Below are 20,073 nucleotides of genomic sequence, written 5' to 3'. Positions count from 1 at the left end.
GCAACATCTGAGGCCAAAGGGCCTGTACTATGGTATACTGTTCTATGTTCTACCCACCTGTAGAAACCGAGCTTTCCCTCACTTGTGTATGAACACAAATCAGCTCCTTAACTGATAAGTTATACTTAGCCTAGTGTTACTGATTTTGCCCCTCAGTCAAAAGGTTGCACACCCCACTCCATGGCTTGACAATATCCTTCAGGCTGACCTTTTCATGCAGTGTTGAGAAAGTAGTATATGTTGTTCGAGATACTGCCTTTTGAATTAAATACAAAACCAAAGCCCTGTTTTTTTCCCCCTTATGCTGACATAAAAGGTTCCATAGCATTATTCAAAGATACAGTGAGAGAATTGTCAGTATCCTAAGTAATATTTATCCCTCAACCACCAACATTATCTGGACATTCATTCCTCAAACAGCAACGAGATACTACTATTGTGTGAAAATTGGCTGCTACATTTCCCTATTTTACAACAGTGACCTTCCTTCACAAATACTGTATTGGCTGTAAAGATCTTTTTGAGCTGTCACCAGGTTTGCAAAAGACTTTATTTATTGCAAATCCTTTCTATTCCTTTATAACCCTTGATTCAGTTTACACACTTGACTTTGCAATGTCAATTAAATTTACAACACCCAGAGAATACAGGCAGACACACGAAAGCAATATTTCAGTCCATAGATTTAATCTCATTCAGAGTCTCTCCTTGTTCTTGCAGTCCACTCTTTATACTGTTTTCTGTATTCTTGCTTCATACTAATTTAAAGTTCTTTCCTGGCCTTCTGTGTTATTGCAATACTGTTGTGGTGCACTATGCCGTTTACCCTCTCAATGCATTTTGAAATGTTGATCATAGCCATGTACATTCCACACATTAAATTACAAATAAATCCCTTGCCAGAGGTTAGATTAGATTCCCTACAATGTGGAAACAGGCCCTTCAGCCCAACAAGTCCACACCGACCCTCTGAAGAGTGACTCACCCAGACCCATTTCCTTCTGACTAATGCACCTTACACTATGGGCAATTTAGCAGTGCCAGTTCACCTAACTTGCACATCTTTGGACTGTGGGAGGAAACCAGAGTACCTGGAGGAAACCCACTCAAACACTGGGAGAATGTGCAAACTCCACACACAGTCACCCGAGGCTGGAATCGAACCTGGGTCCTTGGCGCTGTGAGGCTGCAGTGCTAACCATTAAACCACCGTGCTGCCTGTGCCCCCAGAAATTTGAGTGTACCCTGATTTTTCATTGTTAATACTTGGTGTGACCTTTCTTCAAGTATTTAATGTGGAGGCAGTTAGGGACAGTGCAGGGAGGATAGTGAGGCAAAAAGTATCAATATAATTATGTTCTCTCTGCAAATTTATGTCGAACCGGTTTTTAAAATCTATCTGTTCAGAGATGTCATTACATCATTCTGGAACAAGTGGACTTGAACCTGGCCATCCCTGGTCCAGGGCAGGGACATTACCACTGTGCCACAAGAGATCCTCTAAAGAGAAGTCAAGAGAGTTTTGAGGAGATGCATTGTTGTTGCCCAATGAAAAAGCTCTCCTTGTGTAGAAGCCACAGCCAGCAGCTGTTCGCCATAAATTTGGCAGAGGTCTTTTTGCCAACTTATTGCAGGTGATGTATGAATGATACTGGGCTGAAATAAATGTTGGGCCCATTACGGCCACATACAAGCAGGCCAAACATCTGTAATATGAACCCAGTGCAATATTTTCTTTCTTTGAAAATGGTGAACTGCATCAGGATGACAAATTGGTGTCCACAGTTTTCCAGACTTACTTATATTTCCAATGTACTGACTATGTTGTGTCCACAGTGGGCGGCACAGTCATGCAGTGGTTAGCACTGCTCCCTCACAGTGCCAGTGACCTGGGTTCAATTCCTGCCTCAGGTCTGTCTGTGTGGAGTTTGCACATTCTCCCTGTGTCTGTGTGGGTTTCCTCTGGGTGCTCTGGCTTCCTCCCACAGTCCAAAAATGTGCAGGTTAGGTGAATTTGCCGTGCTAAATTGTCCGTAGTGTTCGGTGAAGGGAAATGGGTCTGAGTAGGTTGCGCTTCAGTGGGTTGGTGTGGACTTGTTGGGCCGAAGGGCCTGTTTCCACACTGTAAGTGATCTAATCTAATCTAAAAGCAGGTGTAAAGAAAGTCTTTTGGTCTTTTTTTATTATATACAAGCAAAAAAGTGAATAGTTAGGTACTTCAGAATTCCCAACGGGATGAATTTTTTTTAGTATCCTAACTTTTAATGTTCTAAATTATGACATTAGATACCACACTTAACCAAAAATTAAATACATTAAATAGTGATTTGGGGTTGAAGACACTTGCTGCGAGGAACTTGCAATACACTACATACTTAACCAATATTTCAATTCTTGTGTGTGTTTTTTCTTTGAAAATCGACTGTGACAATCAAAAGATGTAGTGATCCCACTACGCATGTTGGAGGTGACACCATTTTGAAATTTGCAACCCTGACCTCATTGTGATTTAAAAGGTGGCTGCCGTGTGATTTAAGGTGAAGTAGAAACATCATTAAGATTTAATTTATCTTGAATAGGTGTAGAAAGATTAAATTATATCCCTGTTATTCCCAGGCAGTGGAATTTTCTTTCACTTTGATAAAGTTCATGTAGTATCTTGAGTAGAAAGGGGCATTAACGATTTCTTTAAAACTAGTTTCATTCTGGATTGAGATGCAATTTGACAAGAATCAAGCTCCCATTCAAATAAAGTATTGAAATTTTTAAACAGTTTGGATCCTACTGGTGTTTGGTGCAACTATATCTGTGTACTGATGTTCGCATTACGTGGGAATCTGACCTGAAATATTGATTGTTTCGAGCCTCTCTCTCTCCACCCCCCAACTTAAAAAGAAGCAAGCTAAATATTCAGCCAGTTGTGCTTGATGCACTTTTCATAACTCAAAATCTGCTATCACTGATCATCATCCTGACTTTTACACTTGTATCAAAATGGATACATACATTGGTCATCTCACACGTAATAGACATTCAGCCTGAAAACCTGGTAATTTCTTTGGAATTGAGTAATGTAGCCATTTTTAATGTAGCTTTATGTGTGTTGGCTTATTAAAAGTTGTCAAATCACTTATAGTGGTATTGACACGAGAGCATTTCTTGGGCAGCAGCAGCAAGAAACAGACTGCAGTTACAGTTCTTGGGTTAGCTGGATACTGAACCATACTGAATTGCTTCTTGATATGCGTTTAATCAACCTTAACTGTGTGACTTCTTTAAATGAAGAAATATGTGAACTGGTAGATCATCAGGGCTGAAAATCAACAATGCAATTAGTGTTTTCTACCAGGTAGGGATTTTTACAAAAACACATTCAGTTTCCTGTAGTTTGAAAGGCTAAAATATCTAAATTGGAAGAATATTGTAAATGAAAAATTTATTTTGAGCCTTCTTCGTAAGACATATTTAAAATACATGTAACCTGGGCTCAAATGTGTTTTTATTTAAAATATTTTACCTTCTGACTTCTTTTTTCACCAAAAATAAAGGAAATGGCAAGTGACGAACTGAGAGAGATTCGGAAAGCTTTAACAAATGAAGCTATCAGAGAGCGCCAAATGGCCAAGACTGGTGGTACTGAAACTGCCCTCTTCACTTGTGGGAGGTGCAAACAGAAGAACTGTACTTATACACAGGTAAGAATGAGGTTGATGTTATGAGGGCCAATTAAGTAGTCCTGAGCATTTGTTCAAAAGTTGCAAAGAAGCATTATTAAATTAGTAGAGCAGAACTGGAACCAGTTTTTTTTTTCAGTCTACCTGTTTTAATAAGTGAAATACTCATTTCATTGGTTGTCCTATTTAAGGGTTTTTGTGGTTTTCATGAATACAAAGGATGCTTTTTCTTTTCTCTCCCTCTCTGTGCTTATTTACATCAAAAATAATTGCACCTCTGGTTGAAGAAGCTGCATTGTGCTGTCCAGAAAAATATTGATTTAGATGACCCTAACACTTCTGTCTAATTTACCTGATTGTCATTTTGCAGCTGTATTATGTTATTGTGGTGATGCACTTCCTAACTACAGTGGCTTACTGATGGTATCATATGCCCATTCTGGGTGTTGAAAATAGCCATGTTTGTATCATCATGTTTCATTTTGTGCACTGATGCTTCAGCAAAACACAATGACATAATATGGATGAAGTACAGACCAAGAGGGCAATGTTGTGGCTTGATATCTCAGACCATTTATCTGCTGAACAGTAAGTCTGGTTAGTTCTGTTTCACTGAGGGTTTTCCCCCTCCTCATGCGTCCCAGGTAGTTGCCAGAATACTGCCCCCTCTTAGCATGGTGCTATATTGTCCTCGTGGTATACCAAGAGAACTAGATCTTTTTATGCTTTCTTGACTATCCTTATGGCCTCATCCAGCATTTCTTGTACCTTGTGTACAGATGAAAAGAGTGAGCATAGAGTCATATAGCATGGAAATAGACCCTTTGGTCCAACCAGTCCATACCGAACATAATCTAAACTAAGTAAAAACAATGACTGCAGATGCTGAAAATCAAATACTGGATTAGTGGTGCTGGAAGAGCACAGCAGTTCAGGCAGCATCCAACGAGCAGCGAAATCAACGTTTCGGGCAAAAGCCCTTCATGAAGGGCTTTTGCCCGAAACGTTGATTTTGCTGCTCGTTGGATGCTACCTGAACTGCTGTGCTCTTCCAGCACCACTAATCCAGTATATAATCTAAACTAAACTAGTCCCACCTGTCTGCTATTGGCCCAAAACCATCCAAACCTTTCCTATTCGTATATCTGCCCAAATGTCTTTTAAACGTTGTACACGTTTTAAACACGCAAATCATCTTCTATTTTTAAAAAAATCGCCTCAGCTTTTTTAAATCTCTCTCCTTAACATGTGCCCCTGGTCTTGAAACTCCCCCATCTTAGGGAAAAAAAATAACTACCATCAACTCAGTCTATACCCCTCATTATAAACTGCCATCAGGTTACTCCTCCATCTCCTTTCAGGCTTTAGTGAAAAAAGTCCCAGCCTTTCTTTATACCTGGCAACATCCTGGTAAACCTCTTCTGAACCCTTTCCAGCTTGATAATATCCTTCCTATAGCGATGCGTTATGGACCAGGCCAGACCCTAACATTTCTAGTTGTTTTGAGCAAATGTAAAGTGGATATTCCAGGAGTGATACAGCCTGTCAAAAGCCCTCTGTTTTAAACAAAGCAGAATCTATTTACAGGAGTATCGAATGAAGCACAAACAAAAGAGAACAGAGTACAGAATAACTTAAGCTATCCAACCTAATGATGCTGTTCCAAATTCCTGCAACAATCCCCATAAACATCACTTGGTAAAAAAGGTAAAATCAAACAGTGTCTTGCAAGCAAGAGGGATGGCAGATTCAGAATGGAGTACCTTCTTCCATGTCGGATTTTCTTTGATCCGCAGCCTCGAGCAAACTGATTGATTGCTAAAACCAAAACAAACCAGAGAAAAGCTGAGTTGGGAGAACTGGCATAGGTGGGACCTCTACAAACTGCATGGTCTTCACCTGAACTTGTGGGGTTCTAATATCCGGGGTGGGGGGGGAAGTTTGCTAATGCTTTCCGGGTGGGTTTACACTAATTCACCGAGGGGGTGGAAACCCAAATTGCAGTTTGCGTTGAGAGTAGAGAGGTCTGAAATAGGGTTTCATTGTCGCATGAGGGCACTGGCAAGCAAGAAGTTGGAGTGGTTGGGGATAGCAGCAGCATTGTTAGTTAAGGATGGTATTGTGATTGCAGAAAGGATGTTTGGGGACTCCCACACTGAGATTGTATGGGCTGTGGTTAGAAACAGAAAACGCGAGGTCACCCTGTTGGGAGTTTTCTATAGGCCTCCGAATAGTTTCAGAGATGTAGAGGAAAGGATAGGAAAGATGATTCTGGATAAGAGCGATAGCAACAGGGTAGTTACTATGGGGGACTTTTAACTTGCTACATATTGACTGGGAATACTGTGGTTCAAGTACTTTAGATGGGTCAGTTTTTGTCCAATGTCTGCAGGAGGGTTTCCTGATACAGTATGTAGACAGGCCAACAAGGGGTGAGGCCACATTAGATTTGGTAATTGGTAATGGGTAATGAACCTGGCCAGGTGTTAGACTTTGAGGTAGGTGAGCACTTTGGTAGTGACCATAATTCAGTTGCGTCTATTTTTGCGATGGAAAGGGATAAGTATATACCACAAGGCAAGAGTTATACCTGGGGGAAAAGCAACTATGTTGCGACTAGGTGAGCTTTAGGATGCATAGGATGGGGAAGGAAACTGCAGGGGATGGGCACAATTGAAATGTGGAACTTATTCAAGGAACAGCTACTGTGGGTCCTTGTTAAGTATGTACTGATCAGGCAGGGAAGAGGTTGCCGAGCACGGGAGCTGTAGTTTACTAAGGAAGGAGCAGCAGGAATGCAGAATGCTGGCATAAGATTCTTGTTAGTGTAGATGAGGGATTGGTAAGACATGTTGAGGTTGCATAGGACATTAGGGATCTCCAGTGTCCATGTACATAGATCCCTGAAGGTTGCACCCAGGTTGATATGGTTGTTAAGAAGGCATACGGTGTGTTAGCTTTCATTGGCAGAGGGATTGAGTTTCGGAACCATGCTGCAGCTGCACAAAACTCTGGTGCGGCCACAGTTGGAATATTGCATACAGTTCTGGTCACCGCATTGTAAGAAGGATGTGGAAGCTTTAGAAAGGGCTCAGGAGATTTACTAGGATGTTGCCTAGTATGGAGGGAATGTGCAATGTGGAAAGGTTTGAGGGACTTGAGGCTATTTTCGTTGGAGAGAAGGTTGAGAGGCGACTCAATGGAGACATACAAGATGATCAGAGCATTAGATCGGGTAGACAGTGAGCCTGTTTCCTCAAATGGTGATGGCTAGCACGAGGGGAAATAGCTTTAAATTGAGGGACGGTAGATATAGGACAGATGTCAGAGGTAGTCTCTTTACTCCGAGTAATGGGGGCGTGGAATGCACGAAAATGGAATAGTGTGGGTTAGATGGGCTTCAGATTGGTTTCACAGGTCAACTCAACATAAAGAGACAAAACTGCGCTGTTATGTTCTAACTGGCTACTCCCATATCATTGTGCAAGTATTTGTTTTAAAACTTTAAAGTTTCTTTAAGTAGATAAACACAGATTCTGAAATTTATGGGTTTATGATCCCTCTGGAAAAAAAAACCAAGGACAACCTAACCTTGGTAAAGGTGTAACATCATCACAATAAGCGATCATTAGATACTGTATTTCAGAAGAGGCTTCACCAATGTCCTATGCACCCTCAACATGACTTACCAATTCCTTTACTCGAAGGACTGAGCAATGAAGGCAAGTGTGTCAAATGCCTTTTTAACCACCCTGTCTATATGTGACATAAACTACAAAGATTAATGTACCTGCACCCCTAGGTCCACCTGTTCTAATCAAGGCCCTACCATTTTTTATACCAAAATGCAATACCTCATATTTATCCAAGTTGAACTCCAACTACTGTTTTTCATTCTCATTTTTCAAACTCTTATTGACCTGTTTAGATTAGATTACATTACAGCGTGGAAACAGGCCCTTCGGCCCAACAAGTCCACACCACCCCGCCGAAGCGCAACCCACCCATATGCCACATTTACCCCTTACCTAACACTACGGGCAATTTAGCATGGCCAATTCACCTGACCTGCACATTTTTGGACTGTGGGAGGAAACCGGAGCACCCGGAGGAAACCCACGCAGACACGGGGAGAATGTGCAAACTCCACACAGAGTCGCCTGAGGCGGGAATTGAACCCGGGTCTCTGGCGCTGTGAGGCAGCAGTGCTAACCACTGTGCCACTGTGCCGCCCACATCAGGAACCCTTCGTAATCTTAGAAAACCTTCACTGCCTACCATACCATCAACTTTGGTGTCATCTGCAAACTTACTAACCATGCTTTCTATATTCTTATCCAAATCATTTATATAAATGACAAACAAAAGAGGACCCAGAACTAATCTCATCGGATCATTGCTCGTCACAGGCCTTCAGTCCAAAAAGCAATTTTCCACCATTATGCTGTCTCCTGTTAAGCTAATTATGTATCCAATTGGCAAGAGCATCCTGAGTCCCATATGACCTAGCTTTATTGATTAGTCTCCCATGTTGAACTTTGTCACCAGCTTTACTAAAGTCCAGGTCAGCAGTGTCTACTGCTCTGCCATCATCAGTCTTTTTGGTAACTGCCTTAAAAAAGTCAATCAAGTTAGTGAGATATGATTTCCTTCACACAAAACCATGCTGACTATCTCTAATCAATTTTTGCCACTCGAAATGTCCAAATCCTGATTTGGATTTGCTGAGGTGTACAAAAGTTTTAAAAATCACAATATCAGGTTATAGTCCAACAGATTTATTTGGAAGCACTAGTTTTCGGAGTGCCGTTCCTTCATTAGTTGTTGTGGAGTATAAGATTGTGGAACACAGAATTTATAGCAAAAGTTTACAGTGTGATGTAACTGAAATTGTATATTGAAAAGGACCTGGATTGTTTAAGATTAGATTAGATTAGATTACTTGCAGTGTGGAAACAGGCCCTTCAGCCCAACAAGTCCACACCGCCCCGCCGAAGCACAACCCACCCATATGCCACATTTACCCCTTACCTAACACTACGGGCAATTTAGCATGGCCAATTCACCTGACCTGCACATTTTTGGACTGTGGGAGGAAACCGGAGCACTCGGAGGAAACCCACGCAGACACAGGGAGAATGTGCAAACTCCACACAGTCAGTCGCCTGAGGTGGGAATTGAACCCGGGTCTCTGGCGCTGTGAGGCAGCAGTGCTAACCACTGTGCCACCGTGCCGCCCACGGCAGTTACCAAAGTCTGTCATCTTTTAGAAAGGGCATGTTGGTTTCAGTTCTTTCATATGTAAAACCCAAACTTAAAGTTACCTTCTCAAGTGAACTTTAACAATAGGTGCCATATTGGTCCAGAGAATGCTTTGAAGGTGTGAGGTGCCCTGTGTGAGGATGTCTGTGCTCCAATGTTCAGACTGATTCTAATCTAAAAAAGGGATTTATGGAATCTTACATGGATTCATGAAGTTTTTGAGCAAAATAAAATTTAATTCTGCAAGTAAATTTCACCCCACAAACTTGTGTTGGTGTGTCGGGGGGTAGGGTAGGGTTATAAGTATGTGTGAGCGTATGAGATGGGGTCTATGTGCATGTGGTGTAGTGCTGTAGTGTGACATGAACCCAGGGTCCCAGTTGAGACCATCCCATGGGTACTGAAATTGGCTATCAGCCTCTGCTCGGCCACTTTGCGATGTTGCCTGTCCTAAAGTCTACCTTGGAGGATGGTCACCCAAAAGTCCCGGACCCCTGAAGCGTTCTTCGACTGGAATGAAACACTCCTGTCTGTTGATTATTGTGCGGTGTCCATTCATCCATTGCTGAAGTCTCTGCTCGGTCTCGCCAATTTACCATGCTTCAGAGCATCCTTGCCTAACGCATGAGATAGACAATGTTGGCCGAGTCACATATGTACATGCCATGTACCTGTTGGGAGGTGTCCCCACGTTGTCACCTATTGTTAACGTTCACTTGAAAGTGTAACTTTTAAACAGTTCTGGGATTTACATATGAAAGAACTGAAAGATGAGAGACTTAACAAATAATCCAGGTCTTCTTCAATATATCCAAATAAACTCGTTGGACTATAACTGGGTGTTGTGGTATTTATCTCCATAAATCCTACTTTTTCTAATCATCTTCAACAACTTACCCACCTCTGAAGTCAGACTCACAAGTCTATAGTTCCCTGGTTTCTCCTTACAGCTTTCTTGAACAAAGATGCAACATTAGCCACTCTCCCAGTTATCAGGTGATTTCTAAATGCTCTGACATGTTATTCCATACATTATAAATAGCTGCTTGCTTTTGGTTTTGAGCCATTGTGCTCTGTGCTTTCAACATTCTTTGCCTCACTCTGCTTCATTATCTATCCCTGCAAGTCTCAAGATGGCTTTGCATCATTCAGCAAGCTGAGATTTACACCATTGTAGTGGTTTTAATGATTTTTAGCTTTGATGACTGAGTCAGCCAGAAACACTTTTACACTGAATGAATCATGAGAATATGTAACCATAGTGATAAGAGTGAAGATATTAGTGTCCAACATGTATGCCACGTTTTTTACAATTTGCAAAACTCCCTGTCCAAGTCAAAATCATAGAATCAATTCTAGGTAGGCCTATTGCCATCTTGTAATTGTTCCATATTTCTGAGTAAACGTTAACCAACCACACACAATTTATTTTCAAACCTGCTTTCAAAATTTTTCTAATCTTAAAACCTTTTGATCAGAGGCAATATTAAACTCTTAAAATATTTGAAGGAAATACTTGGAATAAGCATGTCTTTTCTAGAGAAAGATGTAGATTTGCCACTTATTGAAATTTAAACAATTTTATTTATAACAGAATATTTAAACTACCAAACCTGTGTTATTGACCTATTTTTCTGTTAATTCCTTCTTCCTTCCTGTAGAGCAGGCCACATAGAAAACAAGTTTCTTGTAGAAATACTTAATATGTTTTGTTCCTTGTCACGTGGAATTCAAACACAGTTTTGCAAGATGTGTTCAGAAAAAAATATTGCCTGTAGTTTTCTTGCTTTATAAGAACAAAACTTTTGCCCTTTATTAAGAAAGCCATTTTCTGATTTATCCTTGCTTTTGTCTTTCTTCAGGTTCAAACACGAAGTGCTGATGAACCCATGACAACGTTTGTCTTTTGCAATGAATGTGGTAACCGATGGAAAGTATGTTTTCATATTGTAGTCTGGTAATTTTCTAAAATATATAGAACTGTAGCATTTCATTAAGCTCTGACGATCTTAATAATGTAATATTGTGCCATGCCAGTTTAAGGGCTGGAGTACCATCTGTACTGAGTTAACTGATCTCAAACCATTGGGTCCCTGGCTTTAAAAAAAGGGAAGAAAAAAATCATCTGAGGAGTCAGGTTCCTGTAATCAAGAACCTGAGTGGAAAGCACAAACCTACCAAGCACAAATAGTAAAAAAAAAGGATTGCGCCTAAAGTTCAGGGCATTAAACAAATGGCCAACTCTGAAGAGCCATCTAGACTCCACGTTAGCATGCTCTCTCTCCATGGATACTGCCTGACACGCTGTGTGCTTTCCAGCATTTTTTTTCTTTTCAGTACAGATTCTAGCATCTGCAGTAATTTGCTCCTTCAATCAAATGCTGCTGTCAAGAGATGAGAAATGAATTGTGGGGTGGGAAGAAAGGGAATTTTAAAAGAACGTTTGAAATGTTTTGGACATTCTAAAAGTTTTTACTACTGGTTTGTTAATGGAAATGTTCTTTGTGTTTTAGAATGGATAACTTAAAATTGTGTGCAGAAAAGCAAACCTCTTATGTCATTGCTTGAGTTGATTGAATGTGACATTACAGTCATGATATTCAGTAATTTAGGTTGAGCTATATGACATTGTATACTCAAGGATTAAGCTTTGGCCTCTACCTATTTTTTAAAAATTGTTCATGAGGTGTGGACATTGCTGACTAGATCTGCATTATTGCTGATCACTAATTGCACTTAAGAAGGTAGTAATGAACCACTACAAGGAGAAAGTGAGGACTGCAGATGCTGGAGACCAGAGTTGAAAAATGTGGTGCTGGAAAAACACAGCAGGCCAGGCAGCATCTGAGGAGCAGGAGAATCGCCGTTTCGGGCATAAGCCCTTCTTCAGGAATGAGGCTGGTGTGCCAAGCGGGCTGAGGTAAAAGGTAGGGGGGAGGGAATTTGGGGGAGGGGCGCTGGGAATATGATAGGTGGAATGAGGTGAGGGTGATAGACCGGAGAGGGGGTGGGGCGGAGAGGTCGGGAAGAAGATTGCAGGTCAAGAGGGCGGTGCTGAATCTGGGGGTTGGGATTGAGATACAGTGGGGGGGAGGGGAAATGAGGAAGCTGGAGAAATACATTCATCCCGTGTGGTTGGAGGTTTCCTAGGCGGAAGATGAGGCGCTCTTCCTCCAGGCGTTGTGTGGTCAGGGTCTGGCGTTGGAGGAGGCCAAGGACCTGAATGTCCTTGGCAGAGTGGGAGGTGGAGTTAAAGTGTTCAGGCACGGGACAGTTGGGTTGGTTGGTGTGGGTGTCCCAGAGGTGTTCCCTGAAACGTTCCGCAAGTAGGCGGCCTGTCTCCCCAATGTAGAGGAGACCATATCGGGTGCAGCGGATACAGTAAATGGTGTGTGTGGAGGTGCAGGTGAATTTGCGATGGATATGGAAGGATCCATTGGGGCCTTGGAGGGAGGTGAGGGGGGAGGTGTGGGCGCGAGTTTTGCACTTCTTGCGGTTGCAGGGGAAGGTGCCGGGAGTGGAGGTCGGGTTGGTGGGGGGGTGTGGACCTGACTAGGGAGTCGTGGAGGGAGTGGTCTCTCTGGAACGCTGATAGGGGTGGGGAGGGAAATATATTCCTGCTGGTGGGGTCTATTTGGAGGTGGCGGAAATGATGAAGGATGATACGATGTCTGTGTGGTGCAGGTATGTTGATGGTGCTGTTAGGGAAGGGAATTCTAGGATTTTGGTTCAGCAACTGTGAAGGAATAAAGACCGTTCCAAGTCAGGATGGTGTGTGGCTTGGAGAGAAACTTGCAGGTGGTGGCCCTGTGCCTTTGTTCTTATCAGTGGTAGAGGTTGGAAGGTACATTTTTCATCTAAGTGCTGGCCTTTGGCATCCTGCAAAGGTAGAATGTTAGTTTTCGTATGTAAGCTAATACCCAGCTCATGTGACAGCATTGGATGAGTGGAAATTTAGTGCGCATAAAATGTTCTCAACTTTTTCCAGGTTTGATGGTGTCATTGGCAATACATGTATTTATTGTGCATCCCTAGTTATACTTGAGGAAGTGGCAATGAGCTGTCTTCTTGAACCACTACAGTTATTGGGGTGTAGGGATGCCCACTGTGCTGTTGGAGTTTCAGGTTTTTGACCCAACAAAAGTGAAGCAACATTGCATCCATCCTGACTTGGAATTTTAACAAATACTTCTGATGTGCCTCATGCTGCTCTGTTATTAATAAGGCTATTTATGTAGCATTCACCTCCTGTTGAGTGTTTAAATGTTTACCATTCATAACTAGATATGGCAACACTGCCAAGTTTAAGTCAGATTCATTTGCGTACGTCCTGTTACACTGGCAGAGAGTAGTACAGTGACATACAGTTAGGATTTTTTTTTATTCATGAGATCTGGGTGTCACCCACTCAGCCAGCCCAGAGCAGAATTGAGAGTCAACCACATTGCTGTAGGTATGGAGTCATGCCAGCCACACCAGCAAAGGATGAGATTTCCATCTCTAAAGAACATTAGTGAATCAGATGGATTTTTGTTCTTTTACGATAATCACTGGTTACATGGGTGGCATTAGTCCAATTTTTCGAGAATTGTTTTATTGAATTCATCTGGCATGGTGGGATTTAAACCCATATCCTCAGGACATAAAATGGGGTTCTGAATTACTATTCCAGTGACATTTCCATTATATCTCCATCAACATTTTGACTCCCTGCCTTATAAAGTCTTAGTACTGAGAGGAAGCACTAAGTGTGGCAAGGGCATAGAAGTATTCTGGCTGGAGGAATTCATGTCCAGCACCAAGAATGGCTCAGAAGCAGCAATACTGATTGATTGAGCCAGTAGTCCTAAGACTGGATCTTAGGTGGTGAGGAAACCAACAAAAAGAGAACTTTTTCACCTCATTGTCACTAACTTACCAATCATAGCTGTACCATGCCAATGGGAGTGACCACTGCACATTTTGGAGACCACTGTCTTTATTATTTTGTGTGGAACTATAACTATGCTAAATGGGACAGACTTCAAACAGATCTAGCAACTCAACTGCGTGTGTATGAGAACTGTATTCAAACACAAAATCTAACCCCCCAGATTTAGAAAAGAGGACTTTGCAGGGTGTACAGAGCTGGATTTGTCACTGTCTTTTTTTTTTGTTTTGATGCTTGATAGTCCATCTGGTTTTATTCCTTCCTATAGAAATTGTAGCAGTTTTGATACAACTGAGTGACTTGTTAGTCCATTTCCGAAGACAGTTAAGAGTCCATCACATTGTTGTTGTTCTGGAGTCACATTTAGACCAGACCGGGTGTCACATAGATCAGACCAGAGAAGAACCACAGTGACAAAAACACCGATTGCTAGAGAAAACCCAGCAGGACCACAGTTATCCTTCCTTAAAAGATGTTTGTGAACCAGATGAGTACTAAATGCGTTCTTGCAATGATAGGCAATGACATAAGACTTAATTCTAATTCCATATTTTACTGAAGTTAAATTTCACCATTTTTATGTGATGGATTTCGAGTCCATGTCCTCAAACATTATCCTGGGTTCCTGGGTTACTAGTCCAGTGACATCTACTTTGTCACAGCCTATACTTGAGAAGGCTGTTCACCTCTGCCCCAGACTGTTTCATAGCTATCTATTCCATCGCTGCCCATACCAACAGTAAAATTGAATCAGGCTTTATATTCATGGTGCCATTTTTGAAACAGAAATTGAGACTTGATTTGAGCCATCAATAAGACCAGCTATTTCCACCATCGTACCATTACCTGATTTTCACCCCTTTCTAATCTCATCCGCTGCTGAAATCCTCAGTGCGGACAGTGAAGAAGGTTACATCCGAGTACAATGGGATCTTGATCAAATGGGCCAATTGGCTGAGAAGTGGCAGATGAAGTTTAATTTAGGTAAATGTGAGATGCTGCGATTTGGAAAAGCAAATCAGAGCAGGACTTATACATTTAATGGTTAGGTCCTAGGAAGTGTTGCTGAACAAAGAGACCTTGGAGTGCAGGTTCGTAGTTGCTTCAAAGTAGAGTCGCAGGTAGGTAGAATAGTGAAGATGATGATTGGTATGCTTTCCTTTATTGGTCAGAGCATTGAGTATAGGAGTTGGGAGGTCATGTTGCGGCTGTACAGGATGTTGGTTAGGCCACTTTTGAAATATTGCGTGCAACTCTAGTCTCCTTCCTATCGAAAGGATGTTGCCAGGGTTGGAGGATTTGAGCTATAGGGAGAATTTGAATAGGCTTGGGCTGTTTTCCCTGGAGTTTCGGAGGCTGAGGGGTGACCTTATAGAGGTTTATAAAATAGTGAGGGGCATGAATAGGATAAATAGGCAAGGTCTTTTCCCTGGGGTGGGGGAGTCCAGCACTAGAGGGCATAGGTTTAGGCTGAGAGGGGAAAGATATACAAGAGACCTAAGGGGCACCTTTTTCACACAGAGGGTGGTGCATGTATGGAATGAGCTGTCAGGCAAAGTGGTGTAGGCTGGTACAATTACAGCATTTAAAAGGCATATATGAATAGGGTTTAGAGGGATATGGGCCAAATGCTGGCAAATGGGGCTAGATTAGGTTAGGATATCTGGTCGGCATGGACGAGTTGGACCAAAGGGTCTGTTTCGGTGCTGTACATCTCTATGACTATGATGACTTTGACTTTGTTAGCTCGAGACCAACTTTTCCAGTGCATTACTGGTGACTATCCCCACTCTAACTATGAGTGTATCCAAAACTTTGTCTTTAAGTCGCAGTAAGCTCTGTTGGCTTGTCACTCCCGTACTCCTTGACCTTTTTTGGATCCTGGTCCACCAATATTTTAGGTTTAGAATTCTCATCTTTCTTTGTTTGCCAGTCTTTCTGTGGGCTTGTTCCTCTTTATCGACACCAATCTCTCAACGCTCTTTGACCTCTGTGCTTCTCAAGTTCAGGCCTCGTTTATATTCCCAGTTTTTATTGTTCCATCATTGATGTCCATGCCTTCAGTTGCCTGGGCTCTTACCTTTGGAATTCCGTTCCTTTTGCCTCTTCAGCTCCCTTTTCAGTTTTGTAAAATAATTCTTACCACCTGTCTCTTTAACAAAGGTTTGGCTATCTGACATAATGTCTCCTCTTGTAGTTTTGTATCATATTTGTTTTATAGTGTTTCTGTGAAGCATCTTGAAACATTAAAGCTGTTATATAGTACAAGTTGTTGGTAATACAAATCCCTGAGTCTATAGCAGTGTTTATCCTATTAAGATTACAGAGTTTAAATGGCAAAATTTAAGAAGCTTTGCACCAGGGTCAGTGAAGATGCTATTGATATTCATGCTCAGCTATTTTTTACTAGGATGTTTTGGGATTTGGTGTGGTATTGATCTAGTGTGATTATTTAGGAGACCTGAGTTCAGAATCACAGATCTATTACAGTATAGAAGAAGGCCATCCAGCTTTTCATACTTGCACTGTCATGTTAAATTAGCATCATTTATTGAGTGCCAATCCCCTGTTCTTTTTCCCATAATTTTGCACACTGTTTTTGTCTGTGATCCTCTCATGCCCTCTTGAATGCCACAGAACTTGCCTTTACCACATATCCAGGCAATGCATGCATTCCATATCATAACTAACTACTGTTTTTTCTTTCCCCCCTCCATATCACCCTTGCTTCTTTTGCAGACTATTTTAAATCTATGCCCTCTTGTTCCTTTTTGCAAGCAGGAACACTTTCTCCCTATTTACTCTATCCAGCTCACTCATGATTTTGAAAACCTCTATCAAGTCTTCTTCTAGCCACCTTCTGTCCAAGAAGAACAGTTGCAACTTCTTCGATCTGTTCTCATAACCGAAAGTCCTCATTCCTGGACTCTTGTTTTTACAGGTAATACCCCTTGTTGCTTCCTAACCTCCAGTGCTGCTGGCAGTGAGTGGAAGAGTGTTAAGAGCAGATTTTTGTTTTTTACAAGTTTAATCTGGTCTACAACCTCCAGCATTTGTAGTATGTGTCATCAATTTTCTGTTATCAGTGTCTGACCCTCAACATGCAGAACACCAGGGAGCCTGGTTTAGATGTAATATTGAAGCTCCTGATTCAGGGAATTTTTGTTCCAAACAGTTCTTCACTGGACACATCATGACTCCTTTGATGCCTTCAAACTCTCCAGAGTATGACCACCTGACCCCCCCAGCAAATCCAATATCTTACTGTTCCCCTTCTGTGATCAATAACCCAATGCTATGCCTAAGGTTCCTCAACTTCATCCTTTTAATGTTGGATTTCCTACCTGACATCCAGACAGTGGCTGCCAGCTGAACAGAAAACAGAAGCAAAATATTTCCTGCTGCAAATTCAGTATTATCTCTACATTTCCAGCATTGCCTCATTCCCTGTACAAAATTCCTGCTTCATCCCAAATATTGGCTTGCATGAAGTTTGTTAAATTTGGATTTGGAGAAGACAGAAATCATTGAAACTTTGTTTTAAATTCACTGAGAATTGTATAAGTGTTACAGGAATGCAAAATATCTGTTGAGGATTGATTACTTTGGGGTATGAAAGCGAGCTTGTGACCAGGTGGTATTAGTACAGCACAACGTAAGCTGCGGTTTAATGGGTTTAGACTTGAATTTCCTCTGTTATAGCTGTAGGTTGGCAATAATAAATGCAATGGCTCCATAGTACAGCCTAAGTTGTTTGAGGCAAGATTTATTTTTAACTGGGCAGTTAGCTTCATTTCTAGATAGTAGGGATGTTGTTGATCATCTCTGGCAATGTTGTAGAATTTTTGAGGCCTGTAGAGAATCGCGTAATATGAGAAAAGGCTGTAATGGTGTTGGGGAGCTGGATGTTCCTCATTCCTGAAGAAGGGTTTATGCCCGAAACGTCGATTCTCCTGCTCCTTGGATGCTGCCTGACCTGCTGCGCTTTTCCAGCAACACATTTTCAGCTCTGAACTCCAGCATCTGCAGTCCTCACTTTCTCCTAGAAAACCGAGGGTTGTGACTGGTAGAAAAAGAGCAGAGGAAACTAGCCCTTTGAATATAGTGGAAGAAACAGTCATGAGAGTCAGGAACCCTTGTGGCACAGTGATAGCGTGTTTACCTCTTAGCCAGATACGAGTCCCACCTGCTCCAGAGCATCGATGAACAAGTTAATTAGAAAATATCTTAAATTCTATGGCAATAAAGATGCTAGAACATTTGAGAAAATTGGAGTTGCCACAGGCAGGCAGGACTTTGCCATCAGTATTAATTTTCCTACTGTGCTTGAGTCAAACCATATCTCCGGTCCTCTTCCGCCTGAACCTGAATCTGAGCTGCTGTCGGATGTGCATCGGTCCATCAACTTCTGTCTTTCCTACACCAGATTTGCCTCCTTCCAGATAGCATATAAAATCCAGCTAGCAAAGTAAAGTTGAAGTACGCATATTGAAGAATTTGAAACCAGTTGCAGATCGTCATGAGGAGCTACGAGTTTGGGTTGATTTAAATCTTTGAACAGATATAAGTAGTCAGACTTGATGTTTACTCTTTTGAATAATTCCACAGAAATTGCAAGTACTCAAAGGTATGTGGTACTCATTAATCAAAATAGAATTGCATCCTTCAATTGTGTTGAGTTAGGACGAAATGGGAGTTGTCTGGATGTTTGGTTGATCCTAATAGTCAATCAGACAAGCAAAAATGTGCATATTGGAATAAATTTGAATCTAATAAATGTGGGGGAGAAGTGTTAAATTCACATTTTAAAAGAAGGCTACACAAGATTACATGAATTCCTTCTTCATTGCTGAAGAAATATTATATGGATTCAAATAATTTCCTTTGTTTTTCTCTCTCCACAGATGCTAGCAGACTTGCTGAGTTTCTCCAGCACTTTGTTTCTCTTTCAGATCTCCAGTATGTGTAGTACTTTGCATTTGCATTAATTCATGCTGTGTGTTAATCTGATTATAATATGTAATTTGTCTATAGAATTTGATTACATTCTGTGATCTAGTGTTAAACAGCTATTTTGTTTATTTTTCAGTTTTCTTAAGTAATGAGAAGACTACAGCTGGACCAGTATATGAAATACCTAAATTATAAAGGATCATCGTGTATATTAAATCTCACATTTTGTTAGATATATCGCTGTAAATTAAATCTTTGCAATTATACTCCTTTGCAGCTCAGTTGATGTAATCTAAACTTGTACTGTAATTGAATCTGTTAATTAATGCATTGTATGGTACAAGAAGTTGCATTTCACTTCAGTGTTTTAAAACTTCTTTATATGTTAGGGTTTCAAAAATGAAATACTATTGCTAGTATGGATCTGTTGAAATCATTTTTAATTAAAATGTGATTGTCCACAACGGCCCATTGTTTCCAACGTAGTATTCTTTTCTGTTTCTTTTTGCATATTGTACTGCAGTTTTAAAAAGCTCAAAACAAGAAATACTTTGTTTCATAAAGTTGCAATTCCTTTGTATACTTTGTTATCGTGAGAAAGATCAATGTTCTATTACCATAAAATGTGTTGGGGTGGGGGGAGGGCAGAAGGCAGTGAAATTGCCATAAGCTTTTGGGAAAATGGTTGAATGTTTTTTCAAAATACACAGCTTATTGAAGCAAAATAATTCTCCATTCACCATAACTGCTGAAATGAGACTACACCAAAAACATTTGATGTAAGATGAGAAAGGAATTCCAATGCCTAAACTATAAAGAATATGCATGAAGTATTATGACAACTAGTTCTTATGGAAGAGTTGCTGTCAGAAATGTAATTTTTGCTTTAGGCTTTGAGTTTAAGTGTCCAGTGCTCCCCTTTTATTGAGATGTTTCTTTTGGTAGTTATAATTGTTGCTTTTACAAACACTTAGGTGACTTTATTGTGTTTTGTACAGTCAAATGGGTGAGAGTTTATTGCAATGAAGTTGTAGAAATTAGCTCTTTCGACCAGAGATTAAAGTAGGAGCAGAAAATTCTGCCCTCAAGCCTGCTCTGCCATTCAATACAATCATGGCTGATCTCATCTTGGCTTCAGCCCCACTTTTGTGCCTTCGTTATGGAGGAACAACACCTCATCTTCCACTTGGGCAGCCTACAGCCAGGATTACTCAACAAATTGAGTTCTCTGATTTCAAATAACCTCCCTTTCCT

The 20,073-nt window shown here is 41.1% G+C and overlaps 1 protein-coding gene across 6 annotated transcripts in view; it reads left to right on the top strand.

Annotated features, from left to right (window-relative positions):
* The window catches only part of LOC140463075 (transcription elongation factor A protein 1-like), a 136,599-nt gene extending 117,317 nt beyond the window's left edge, over positions 1-19,282 (top strand). For all 6 annotated transcript variants that reach the window (XM_072556759.1, XM_072556754.1, XM_072556756.1 and 3 more), the window contains 3 exons: positions 3,549-3,695; positions 10,799-10,870; positions 18,956-19,282. In XM_072556759.1, coding sequence (XP_072412860.1) covers positions 3,549-3,695; positions 10,799-10,870; positions 18,956-18,964 — 228 coding nt within the window. In that variant the 3' untranslated portion in view covers positions 18,965-19,282. The remainder of the gene's footprint in view (positions 1-3,548; positions 3,696-10,798; positions 10,871-18,955) is intronic.
* The last annotated feature ends 791 nt before the right edge of the window (positions 19,283-20,073 follow it).

This window comes from Chiloscyllium punctatum, chromosome 37 (assembly GCF_047496795.1).
Source record: "Chiloscyllium punctatum isolate Juve2018m chromosome 37, sChiPun1.3, whole genome shotgun sequence".
In the NCBI taxonomy this organism is placed as follows: domain Eukaryota; kingdom Metazoa; phylum Chordata; class Chondrichthyes; order Orectolobiformes; family Hemiscylliidae; genus Chiloscyllium; species Chiloscyllium punctatum.
This window is presented reverse-complemented; position numbering and strand designations above follow the sequence as displayed.